Below are 14462 nucleotides of genomic sequence, written 5' to 3'. Positions count from 1 at the left end.
TAAAAAGAAGTTTGTAAGGATCGTACCAAGTGCACTGGTTTCTGCTTACCCCTATAGAAAGAAGGCGTGATTTTATGTGGTATTTATTACTATATATTACTATATTGGTATTTTATTCTATATTGAACTAGAACCTAGCGTAGTGGTACGGCGGTTCCTACCCGCTACTTTAAACGGATGATCCTTGTCCTCAAGAAATCCTGTTCGTTTAAAATCTAGTATAGTTATCTTGTCACGTAGATGATACAATGGTTAGATTGATTAGCGTGTTACTGTCAATAGGCACTGGGTTTACAGTCTGATTTATACCTGGATCTTATTTTATAAAGACAAATCCCGCACTAAGAAATGCTCTTGATGTCGCGTGGACCTTTACAAACATACAAACAACGGACACAAAGTACAACCGGACTTAAGAACTATTTGTGGATCGCACAAATAATTGTTCCGTTTGAGAATTGAACCCGCGACCTCTCGAGACTATTGTAACGGCATGGCGACCACCTTAACCACTTCGCCACAGAGGCAGTCAATAGATGTATTTTGTATACGTCTGTCGTTAACGATTCCAAGATGAAGAGATTAGTTCTTACTAGGAATATTAGTTAAATAAAAGGTTGTAAAATAAATTCACACTAGTTATAATAGAATAAGACAGTATTTATAGATTTGACATAAATTAGAAGAGACATTACTGAAAGAAAACACAGTCGCTTTTGCTCATATTATTTATATTCGCATTGCATTATAATAAGCACATCATGAAATATATTGATTAATGTCTAGATAGTTACTTCACAGTAATTGAAGGGATTTATCACTAATACTATAAACGTATACACATTGTGACATAGCTATATAAATTGCACAAACATATTAAGAAACTTACAATATTCCAGAAATTTCAATCAGTATCTTCTGCTATTAAACTCGGTATTAACGACTTTAAACATTTTATAATGTCCATCACACAGGTCTATAATGGCCAGTTACCTCTACAATTACGTCATCCAACAAATCCAGGATACTATCAATATACTATACACGGAACGCTTACCAAATAGTACTCGTAAACCTTTATGAACCTCATTAACTAAAATAACTAAAACTAATTAAATACAAAACTACTTTCGAACAATAAAACTACGCATCCTAAAAATACTTAAAGTTTCTCTATGGCACTACACTAAGACCACTTTTGTCACTTCAAAAATATGGAAACTAAATAAAAGAAGTGCCAACCGTCACTTGCCGTACCACCACCCGCTATAACCCCACCAAATGTACTACGAGCCTTTCTACGTTCGAATTTAAGAGGTGTGTTACCTTTCTAAATTTGTCGGGTAAATCGGGTTAGTAGGGATGGACCAAGGGGCTAGATTATGCAATTGTTGGACCCGCAAACGAACGAGTATATAAGCTTGTGGTGCGTTCAGAAGAGGAGAAAGTAAGCCAGTCACAACAGGCTAAGTGTAATACGGAATCAGTCCAGCTATCCACGCAAGATGTACGCGAAACTCGCTGTGAGTGTTCATAAACAAAACAATATAAATTATAAATAAATCAAATAATATTTTTTAAATTTATAACTTAATATTTACATTTAATAAAAAAAATACAGTGAATTTGACAGTGTAACTTTAGGATTTTTTTATATATCCCGTGAATTTTTAATTAGTAGGAAAAGTTCTAATATTATTATTGTTTCCAGCTTGTCTCCCTCCTTGTCGCCGCCGTTGTTGCCTCGCCGACTCCCGGTGGCCATCAGTAAGTAGCTTTTCATCTTACTTGAAAATCGACAAAAACTTCGCCTTATCTTAAAAGCATTTTTATAAAAACAATACTTGCATGTCTAGGAAACATAAAAACGCAACATTTGTAAATATCGCTAAGTCATTTATAAAAGCACTTGTATTTATTTCGCACTAACGATTTGTGGTTTTTCTATTTCAAAGCATCTCTTAATACCACTGGCATGTTGTAAAAAACTAAAAAAGAAATAATGTTTTGTGTTCAAAGTGTTTTGAATATCGAACAAAAAAAGATTGCCAACGTAACGATGTTCCAAGTTCAACGTCGAAGAAACAAAATAATGTCTCATTGTTTCTTTTACAAAAAATGCTTTCATTCATCTTTCGAATGTAGAAATAATTTGGTAACATTATTTAGGTCGTATTGTTTTGTTTTGTTCTTAATAGGCAAGGCTGTGCATTTTGTGTCGCTATTTATTTAATGTGACGTTTCATAACAATCAGATAAAAACACAGTGACAGCTGTAAATTATACGCTAGTAACCTTTTTTTAGGAGATAGATAACTAGATCAATCCTACATAAATCGATCTATCTATCTATCGTATGGTTAGTGGTCAACATGGTGTCAAAGTTATTCAAGCCGCCCGAAAGGCCTTTGACATGGCTTAACGACTGTTATCTTAGTTGACAACAACCGGGACCGACATTTTACACGTGCCCTCTGAAGCACGGAGACGCTTAGTTCAAAAGAGAAAAAGAAAATAAAAGATATAATCTAAAAAGATACTAACTTATATCAAAGTAAAAAATTAACATAAGTCTCGCAACAGTGTACTTGCACAAGAATAAAAATCGCATAGCAAAACGGGCCAGTAATTTTCGAGATCGCGAACGAGTTGCTTCATATTTAATCTATCATAAATAACTAGGGTAATAAATGGTATAATGCAATATAAGTTATAGCCATAATCATTTTATAGATTATTTTAATAAGTAAGGAAGACATCGTGAGTAGAATACATACATATCATCACGGCTCTTATACCCGAAGGCGTAGGCAGAGGTGTGTAAAATACACCGACACGGTGAATTCAAATTCAAATTCAAAATATCCTTTATTTCGTAAACTTTTCACAAAGTATTTGAAATAGTCATGTATTGTATTTCTTTTGTTCGTTCCGAAAAAGCTGGTAGCTCGTGCAATGTGCAATTGTGCAATGCTTAGTCCCTTGTAGACCGCCATTAGTCCCATGTAATATGTGGCAAGCCTATAGTCATATACCGGGCATGTTAAATGAACACAAGTTCTATCATATGATCGTTCCTGTTATGTATTGCCAGTGCAGTCTCCATAAGTTTGTGTTTAAGGCATTTTGCTTTGCGAAAAAGTTTAGTTACTGAACAGTGATGTTTTTAATGAAATTTTATTGCAAGATTCAATATACTAACGGCCATAAAATGTATTCAGTAGTAGTTTTTGTGGAGTCAGTATAATACTAATGTAAGGTGATCACTACGCTGAGCAAGGGTTGTGGTTTGTAGTACTTTCTGTCAGTTGCTTGTAAATGTAATAAGTGCGGCTGCTGTCTTTTTATACGATGAGCAATGTTTATTCAGTATCGTAAAATGTAAAATAATGTAACAAGAAAGTTTCAACTAAAGAATTTAGTATGTTTATTAAAAAACAGTATCATTATGATAGAGAGCTCAGTTTATGGATAGAACAATTACTCGGTGAAAGCCTTATAAAAATCGCTCCAGTGGTTTCGGAGATTGTGTCTAACAAGGCATTTAAATTGTATTAGAAAACGATGTTGATATGTAGATGTTATTTGACTATGTAGTTATCTCAACCGCAGAACAAAAATAGTATAACTAATTGTCTTCTGTATCACACACCGGTGATCACGAGATTTCTATAATAGATTTGATTCTACGGAGATGCATCTAGCGAAGATGATCTTGTAAAAGTTATTACAGAAAATAATTAAGTTTGCAATGTGGAAACGGATATTTTCTTCTTTCAATTAGTAACGAAGGGTATTTTAATAATCGCGTTTTATTTATAGTGCGCTACAGTAGCCAATAGTTCAAGAAAATATGACAAAAATTAGGAAGATTTTTGTTCTTCTCCTTCGACTTAATAGTAAACATCATGAAGAGATCAGGCTATTGAAATTAGTAACAGTATTATCTATGTTTCATCCTTAAAAAACAATCAGCTTAACACTTTCAAATACTCCCTTGTTTTCGCGAATTTTAATTCTTCAAATATATTGTAAGTACAAACTAATGAAAGCAGTAAAATAGAATACCGTATCGTATTTTAAACCACTGTCAATGATGCTCTAATGCCCGGTTTCTGAGGAAAAATTAGCTTATCTATTCAAACTGTCATGTTTATACAAGCTTAAACGCGATTGAATAGATAGACTACTGTTTAATGTACCTTAGAAACCAGGCATAATAGTTCTAATCTCATACGGCTGTAAAACCTATTTAAAGTGCACATTATCCATGGGTTACGCAACAAGGAATACAAGTAATACTGACTCATCGATCATAGATAGATCGTAGACAACATGCCGTATTACGTCACTCTGCTAACAGCCTGACAGGGGAAACTCCATCATTACCTGTGTCTTTGCACCTGTAGCGCGATTCTAGACACCATCTAGTATCGAGAGTTTGACATTTAAAATGTACTGCCAAAATAGTTTTGACGACGTCCGCTAGGGGCGCTGATCAGATTTTCATACGATTTTTTTCGATAGCTAGCCGGTTGTTTTTGTTTAAATCCTTTAGTCCTTCTTTAAGGACTTATTTCACCACTAAATAAGACGATATTCATACAGACATTACTTACTTCAGATAAAATATTTGAAAACATCGCATTATTTTGACTTACTAAATTAGCTGCGTTATTTGTCCCGAGCATTTACAATTATGATTACACATATTTAGGACCCTTTTTTTCCACGGGGACGGAGACGCAGGCGGCTTTTTACAACACTGTTTATACAAATCAAATAAGTAAAGTACACTCTCAATTCAATAATTTAAAATCCACCATACTTAAAAACAAAACCTTCGCCAAAGAACGTTCCAGAAGTTCCGCTACTGAGCATGGCAACACCAACACTGACATTCTAATCATATCACATCGCTGTTACACATTTGGGTCACAAACACGTAAGCACACGGTTGGCTGGCCGATCGATTATAATTGGACATGGCCCATTATTGATGCAATGCTTAGCTCCCCGAGGACATTATTATCCCGAATGCATCATTCGAAGCTGATTACCTTGTATACAATCATTCCAGAGAGATTACATTTGAAATGACTACGGCCCTTGTCAATCTAGAAACACGGTTTTAACATGTCAAATGGGTTTTTGAAACTTGTTTCTAACCCCCGGTTTCTGAGGTACATTTAGCGGCAGTTTATCTATTCAATAGCGTTTAAACTCATATAAAAAACGCTACTGAATAGATAAACTACCGCTAAATGTACTCAGAAACCGGGTATTATACTACTCTATTTATACAAACTTTGTGACTCGAATAAGCATTAAACTTGTATACAACTCGATCAAATCTTAAGATTACCTTTACTCTTGCTGAAAAAAGTCAAAAGATAAAAAAAGAGAATTGTTATCGTGAGACTTATGACATTAGTAGTGATTCACTGATGTTTCGCATGTAATGTAGAACTAGACAGTTAATTTCACGCATGCATATCTACACTATTAAAACAGTAATTACTTACGTAAAAAGTAACCTATTTTAACAAAGAGTAAACATAATGTTGTATAATATCTGATAATTAATAACTAGTTCAAGATACAAGACGTTTGTAAAAAGATGTAATAAACGAAAACACGGCCATTGTTTTTGTTTTAATGAATAAAAAAAAGAACATTACTTGCACTTTGTAATTCGAACGCATTATGCAAAAAGAAAACAAAATAAAATTCGAAATGTTTTTATTTATTTTTAATTTTGGTATACGGCTTTTAATCCGTCTCACAGGTTGTATAAAATAGAAATAGTTCTTATAAGGTTTCTTTTCGCGAGAACGTGTGTAACCTTTTTTGTATCGAGTCTCGTTGTTTTGTATTAAGTGCGTGGCTGTAACCGGTCGACGTTCTCCGTTATATAACAGCTGAAGACTTTAAGGCTTAACTCCGCGATTTTAACGAAGTCTACCTGCTGTGAAGATCAATCGCTTGATTAAGTAACGATGCAATCAATATTAATGTTGATAGTTTACATTGATAATAACGTTTCGATCCTTACAAAACTGTGTAGAATTGAAAATTGCTCTTTTCCCTTTCTCTACTATTGAACAGTATATTATTATGGTTTAAAAAAATACCCAATAACACTTTTCTTAGGACATGAACACAAAACGAACGAACTACGGCGATATTCAAACTTATAACAGCAGAAAAAACCGTTTTACTTTGCATTAATATAATTTATATCTATAAGAAAACATACAGAAAAAGATAGGTTAATTGTCGAAAGTAATAAATAGAAAAATATAAGTATTTTGCATGTCTTCGGTCTACTTAATTAGCCGTCAATCTGCCTCTAGTAAGATCTAGACTCAAGATAGTAATTGTACAAGTAATTCCTATGCCTATACGGAAATACGACGGTACATGTAAATCACTAACGATTACACTGTCTTTACAATTAGTTAGTGTACTATTACCGTCTATCGTAACTTAACTATTTACTAGAGATTTTGTCTAAGTATCTACTAACTTAGTGCAAAGAACGAGGGTTATAAAAAATCTCTACTTTGCAAAATTTTTCTTTTGGTTTTCAGTTTATGCTCTCAATTTGCGTTTAACTTTGATGATGGCCAGGCACAATAAATAAGATGATTGAAACGCAGGCCCGCAAGGATATTGATTTGGGAGTGACTGCTTTTTCCAAAATGTATTTGGTGATAATACATATGAACTTGTAACTATTGCGAGTTGCGAGTGCGAGGCCTAACTCCTACCTCATTACGGGAGGAGACCCTTGACCAGCAGTGGGACATTAATGGGTTAAATTTATAATTTTATTTTTTATAAAGCAATAATAGTTATAAATACTAGTTTTCCTTTTATATACTAATTTTATTTACGCGCCGGCTTTAAGTGATCTTTACGAGTAAATCTCTTGTACACAACTTTATAAGAAAGTAACTCTATTTAATAAGTTTTAGTGTTTTATGGCTCAATTTGTGCTACCAATAATAGCCGCGGAAGGAAAATATTACATACAAGCGGCATTTTGATCCTTAGTGTTATGAAATAAAGTGTAAATTAGAATGAGATTACAACGAAGCCTCCGGTTCCTTCGCCGGTAGTCCTGTTGGTCTAATTTGTACTTTAGATTAAGGGGACAGAGTTTATTATACTTCACATACTTGAAGAACTTCCGTGACAATATAAACTGAGGTTAATCAATTACTTGTTGAATCTTACCTGCGCTTGCGGCCCTTTACGTGCGTAAATATCTTTAAGCATTTATCTTCCAAATTACTATTTATCAAGCAAAAATGACTATCGATGCACTAGAAGACCAATTTTATTTCAACTATAAATTAGCAAAAAAACGACTTTTAGACTAGCGGAACAATTTTTCTTTCTTTTCATAATAAGTCCCGCAGAAATTTCAATAAAGAAAATGAAACTGTCAAACAGAATAAAACATTGATTTGTAATAACTAACTTTATTCAAAGGCAAGCATATAATTTAAAACTGCAGCATTGGCTATAATTTACTCCGACAGGTTAATACCTAGGCGTTATTTCCTCGGTCTTAAAACAGTCTTCAATAGAAATACTGTCAAAGCATTTCACAATAAGCGTATTTGTTTTTAAAATGAATAACTTCTAGTATCATTAGTGTTTTGATGTGTGACTGTGAGCGGGGAGCGGACGCGGAAGCGATTTAATAAGCATTACTTAAGCGAGCGATTAAATAAGCATTACTACTATAATTGAGCAGTTTAGTTTAATATTGGGCTTTATTAGTAAGATATGTACAGCTGGTTTTAAAATTTGTAATTGGGTTTAACAAGACAATATCACTGTGATTCGTTTAGCCTAATCGGAAATCAAACCTAAGACGCAAAAATTTTGATATATCGCTTAAAATAATTGCACCACTACAACGAGTCCAAAAAGTAGCTTATAATATATTTCAACCTACATTTTGAATCTTACAAAATAGTGGTTTGTAATATTAAAATCTTGTTGCTTATCTCTAACCTTCAAAAACGAAATCTGTTTCAAATTGGAGGTCAAAAATCTCATGACGATTAGTCTGATATTTTAATGTTCGCGTGTTGTGCGAATATTATATTTTATTACGGTCCATCAACAGTTTTATACTTACAGATATTAAATTGCTAAGACGTAATACATTTAATCTCAATGTTCCTGAAAATAAATCTATAATTAAATACCTTAACTTGACAATCTTTATCGAAACAATATTACTACCAATTAATGCGACATAGAATTGAAAAGACTTTATCGAAGGATATTCTTTAAATACTGAACTTATTTTTTAAGCTGCTATAAGCTAATGCTTATAACCATTTCCCCGCTGTCTTTAAAACATTTCCTCATTCATTTAACGAATATGATGCGTAAAAACAAAACAAATGATCACTATTTTCCTTTTCACACTTCTTTAAATTTCGTCTTAAATCTTACCGGATTGCTTTAACAGGTGGATTAAAATAAACTCCGTAATCTACTTATAACGTAACTACTTAAGTTACACTTGTCAAATACAAAAAAAGAATCAGCCGTTCTCGAGATACCGCAACACAAACCGACATTACGCACTTACATAACAAGTACTTACAATGTTGTAATTCAACTTGAAATATTAAAAACAAGTTAAACTCAAATGTTAAAACATCTGACATTTGAGAGCTCTTGTTGAGAAATTGAGAATCCCTTTCACTGTAACCTTTCGACATTCTTAAACCGGGTTCGATTCCCTGCGAAATGCCGCTTCCTCGTACATTGTTTGGTAATTTATAGACACCTCAGCTTCATCTTTAACTTAACCTTTATAATCCATACACGCAGTTTTATTCGATTGAGACGTAAGCCATCAAGTTATAGATTTTCGCTCCACACAATGATTTTGACTCGTATTGAACAAAAACTATCGTGATACCGTATAGTACCCAGCATTACATGGTCATGGTATAAAGTATAATAATATGTATGGCACTTAATATTTTCCACAGTTCTATTACTAGTTCATACAGACCCCTTTGTAAAAGCTTTATGGAAATACATAATTATGTGGAAGCTCTTTGCAACGTATTTGTACAAAGGGTACCAGGAAAACCAATATTCTATGGACAAATTAGAAAACGGCTCTAAACCTTAATTGAATAGGCAGTAATATTAATATAAGTACCCTCTTTTATATCAGACTGATTGAATCTAAATATTGATGCATTCGTTCATTTACCGAAACGCAATCAAATTTAGACAGTCGATACATAATTATTTTGGCAAATATACCCTTAAATACAGTCGTAAAGGTTTTATAGTAAGTGCGCGGTTATTGGACAACTTTCGTTTAAAGTGGCCAGTGGTTATTGTCTCCTCATTAAGCTAAACACTTAAGATATTCATCTTTTCATTTAAGTGCCCCAAAATTTTTATAATCATTTTCACTTTTTATCCGGTTCTTGCGCAGCGAAACTAATATATTAGGCCAGTTAAAGAAGCGAGTGCTCTAATAGACATCTTAAAGGTCTGTTCACAGCTTATAAGTGTCAGATAAACTATCTACTACATTAGGTGACAGCACATTGCATAATTTTAGACGATAGAAATAACTGGGCCTTAGTTTTCCACGTAAAGCTCTGTTTAATTTTCAATATTAAGGTGACATTTAGGAACTGCACCTTTATTCTAGACATAATATATCTCTAATACTTTAAGTTAAGAATTCATAACTTGGTTATTAAGAAATGGCTACAAAACGTATCAATATTTTGTAATATTCTGCATGCATATTTTCAAATCCGCTGACGTAGTTAAGGATTTGTGTTCAGTAGCGTAACAGACAGATTGATATGAGAGCAACTACGAGTGTGTTACGCCCGCGTGAGCAAACGTCGCGACACTTAGATCCTCAACCCTACCGAACGATTTTGATGAAGACTGTTGCAGCATTATATCAGACTTTAAGCTTCACATATTCTCTCATTTGCATAACTTAGTAATAACGCTCAATGTTCAGTCTATCAACACAGTGTTTTAAGAAAAATGCTTGAACTTCTTTATATTAATCGCTAGCTTAGCGACTGATTAACTTATTATATTAAGAAAAAAATGCGATTAGTTTCTGAATGCTGAACTCTGACATCACTTGAGATTGCCCATCTATGGGCTAGCCGGGACAATAATCATCATATCTTTCTCCAACTGCACATTTGGCGCAGTGGTTAAAGTGACCCGTCACGTGTGGTGGGTTCGAATCCCACCCGGGACAAATATTTGTGTGATGAGCACGAGTATTTGTTCTGAGCCTGGTTGTCAATTTATCAATATAAAAATGTTCTTAGAAGTATATCAGTATTGTTTATCAGTTATTTGGTTGTCACAGTACAAGCTCTGCCTAGTTTGGAATCAAATGACCTCGAGTAAGTTGTCTAATGATATTTATTTATTTTCCAACTGATTTTATGAATCACATTAGGTCACATTACTCTTTCAAATAGTTTTCTACAAACTACAAATTCGTAAGTAACAATTACAAAACATTTATTCATTGAAACACTGATAGTAACACTGAATAACAAATGCTAGTATGTAAATACAGACAGGTGTAGACTTTTACTATGTTTATGCAATCGACTAGTTGCCTGACCAGGCGTCGCCTGCATTTAAAGTCTTGAGTTGCTACACGACCGATTGACAGGTTCTTCCGTGTGTCCGTGATTTGTGGCACTTTATTTATAAACCTTTATATTGTAAAGGTAGAAATTGTTAGCTATCTTTATGTGTAAGAGTAGCTACAATAATTTTGCTGAGCATTTGGTTCGAGTAGCAATTACTAAAATAAAGATAAATGAATTTGAATTGACTACTAATTGACTTCAAAATTAAAGCTTGAAATACTGTAGATCTCAAAATCAAAACTTAAATACATTTGACAGAATTAGTATAAAGCGTAAATTTAAAATTTAACTAAAATTAAAGAAGTTTATAAATTCTTTCGTAAAAATAAATTTAAAAGCTTAAAAACAATCTTACAAATGCCGTACTCCAAAGTATGACATAGATAAACGCTCAATTCCTAGTATATTACAAGATGTAATAAAAAAAACACTAAACAGTAGTCAAATGTGTGTAATATACAATTAGTGTGGGTGAGCACCGGAACGCTCCTAACATATGCAAGAAAGTGATTCATTGGTATGTATGACGCGCTCTGATGCTATCATTACTACGTTATGGCTCTGAGCAGAGTTACAAGTAACTTGGATACAACTCAGTAGATTTTTAGGTAAAATACTGAAGAATTTTCACCAAGAACCTCCCTACAATCCACTTTAACGACTTTAAAGAAACTTGAAGTTTTTTATGTCCATCCTTTTTACGAACTGTCCAATTATTGTCCTTAATAATGCCATTATTAATGCGTTAATTATTCTCAAATCAATAATATGAAAACAATCAATCACACAAATCTTCCAAATCATATGAAATAATCTGCAGGGCTCTGCAGTTGCATCCTCATTAATAAAATGACCCTGCTTGGTATTCTAGAAAGAAACAGAACATTAAATATTTTCTAGCAATCTTAGCTAGATTCTAAGGCCTAAAGTATCAATTTCAATGCAGTAGCACTAACGCACTAAATTCACATGCCACCATTACTTGACCAACATTACATAACAACACCCTTACAGCACATCACGTCATTACGTCATCAAGATGATTTCGTCAAATTATCCACTTTACCAGGGAAAGTACGCATTTGTAGGCATCGCATTACGTTTGCATTGACCAAACTATCGCATCATGAATTAATTTATTTTGTATGTCGGAACAAACGACACGTTTCTTTGTATCAACCGACGTTTTTGTCGACTGTTTACTAATTTGTTGAATTGACAATTTGCGAAATACGATCAGTAATGCAATCTTGATTTCGAAATGTAATATTGCGTCAAACGAACTTGGAAATCTATATCAAAACATTTTTTTTCGTGTCATCACAAAGCATAAAACACATTTTTATCATATTTCTATAATGCACGTGTTTTAGAATTCATAGCGGGCGTAAACCCAAGTTTATCATAATCATGGGCCCGTTTCACAGCTTATGGATTAGAGTCGGATAACCTTCAGATAAAATGACAGCAAAAGTAAAAAGCTTTCGTACTTCCACTAGATAAACTATCGGATACTTAACTAGTAAAATACCACCAAAATATCAGCTTTACATAATAATATGACTGTCCCGGTTGTTGTCAATAAAGATAACAGCCCTTTAGTCATGTCAAATGCCTTTCGGGCGGCTTGAACGACTTTGTCACTATGTTGACCACTAACCATAAGATAGATAGATAGTTTGAAAGACACTCCTGTTTTACGTCTTATTGTCTGAATCTTCAGTTGACAATGATTTAAAGCCTTGCCTTTTGTGTAAATAATCTCCCATACTAAACCTACTTCTCTCTCTTTGCAGCAAACACGTAACCATCCACGTCCCCTACAAGGTGCACACAATCCACCACCACCACGTGTCTAAAGTGCACGTGCCCGTCCACGTGCCCGTGGTGAAGGAAGTCCCGGTGATCAAGGAAGTGCCGGTCATCCAGCATGTCCCTGTGCCCGTGGTGAAGCACGTGCCCTTCCCGGTGGTGAAGCACGTGGAGGTGGAGAAGAAGGTATACCTGCCTGTGCATGAGGAGTCCCATCATCATGGGTGGGAGAGCGAGGCGCTGTCTCACGGCTGGAACTGATCGGTTCATGTCAAGTAGGGTTAAGGTGAGTTCAAGGATCTTGATGCCTTCTATCTTCGAACATTTAGTTAAGTCTCTACCTAAGATTGTTATTTTCCCTTGTCATCCAATATCTCCTTTAGTATCAAAATAATAGGTAGTATCTACGTGTTTTTATTTCTCTCAGCAACATTTTAGCAATCATATTACTTTAGCCTTTATAAATTAAGGCGATAACTAACAAGCCGCTTTTTTACACGAGTAAGAAAAAAAATCCCCTAAAAACGATAGCATCATCGAAGAAAAATGAAATTCATTTCTTGTCATTATCAAATACTTATAGTTATCCTTCCACTAAGTGTAGAAGTACCTACTCAGCTTAGCTATCTAGTAAAGCTATACGGGTAGGTCAATCTCCACTTATTTAAAAATATATAACACTAGCTTCCACTCGCGACTTCATCCGCTTGAAAAGGTTTACCGAGTTAAAAAGTACTAATATCCTTATTAACTATCAGCATATCAAATTGTATCAAAATCCGTTTAGTAGTTTTTTCTTGACACAGTAACAAAGGTACATACACTCATACAGACATACAACCATTCATACTTACAACACTTTTGCATTTATGATATAAGTACGGTTATACATCAAGTTATTCTTTATATTAACATTGTGTCTTTGTTCGCAGGCTCCTAGGATTAAGGCCCATACACTGCAATAGTACAGAAGATGAAAGTCACTACATGTCACCAATTATAACGGTATGAATACATACCTGACATAATGTAGACGTAATCTGACATAAGTGTATAACATATTTAGCTTACGTTATCGAAATACATCGTGTGCATAGTACATTTGACCTAAAATGACCATATGGCGGAAAATATATCAGAAAAATAACCCGTATAGCTGTTACCATCAATAAATTTATACATCTTCAGGTCTAAAATCAAATGTATTATATCAACTGTAGATATTCATAAAGAGGCTATTTTAGAATTTATCAAAATTACTGTAACATTCTCAAAATTATGTTAGGTTGAAAAATATGACTCCGGTTCGGTTGAATATAACTGACAATTTGTAATTTTTGGTGACGTAAGGTGAAATATTTTTTCAAAGCTAATGTAAAGCTGGATTTTCACTACACTCGTATAAAAATGCTCTACACATTTTCAAGATGCACGCTTTCTAAAAAAACATCATGTGCCTTTCGAACAGTGTACAACGGCCTAGACAAGAACGCAAGCGTTTTGCCGTCTTGTTTTGGCCCTTGTTTGTCACTACAGAAGTTCTTGCAAATGTGTAAAGTGGTACGAATGTATTGACAAGCCTTTAGAGTAACATCAATCAAGTGACGTATCAATAGTAATAATGACCCCAAATAAATATTTAGAAGATCTTTAATTTCAATTGTTAAGATAGTGTTACTATTTATGACGTCACTTCTATCAATAGAACAGTTATTTCACTTATGTCAAATTATGTGTGTAGTCAGAAAGAAGAGATTTTGTCAAATACAATGTATAAATAATATAGTTACCATAGCTGTAAAACTTTATTATGTAAGGACCAAAGAAAATACAGACGTGTTTATAGTTTTCTACTTAAATATTTTGTTTTATTGCCCTGTCTATACCCTCTGACACCTATAGTACTGTCCCGTAATTAAAACAATAGAAAATATACATACATACATTAAA

At 33.8% G+C, this 14462-nt stretch overlaps 1 protein-coding gene across 1 annotated transcript; it reads left to right on the top strand.

Annotated features, from left to right (window-relative positions):
• The first annotated feature begins 1400 nt into the window (after window positions 1-1400).
• LOC142986610 (uncharacterized) lies at window positions 1401-14371 on the top strand. The gene is made up of 4 exons (XM_076135142.1): window positions 1401-1523; window positions 1712-1767; window positions 12497-12798; window positions 13445-14371. The coding sequence occupies exons 1-3, from the start codon at window positions 1506-1508 to the stop codon at window positions 12771-12773; spliced, it is 351 nt and encodes a 116-aa protein (XP_075991257.1). The 5' UTR covers window positions 1401-1505; the 3' UTR covers window positions 12774-12798; window positions 13445-14371.
• The last annotated feature ends 91 nt before the right edge of the window (window positions 14372-14462 follow it).

Source organism: Anticarsia gemmatalis, chromosome Z (assembly GCF_050436995.1).
Source record: "Anticarsia gemmatalis isolate Benzon Research Colony breed Stoneville strain chromosome Z, ilAntGemm2 primary, whole genome shotgun sequence".
NCBI lineage: Eukaryota > Metazoa > Arthropoda > Insecta > Lepidoptera > Erebidae > Anticarsia > Anticarsia gemmatalis.
This window is presented reverse-complemented; position numbering and strand designations above follow the sequence as displayed.

Coding starts and splice junctions, on each gene's coding strand:
- LOC142986610 (XM_076135142.1), top strand. Junction 1,768..12,496: donor CCGACTCCCGGTGGCCATCA/GTAAGTAGCTTT, acceptor CTCTCTTTGCAG/CAAACACGTAACCATCCACG.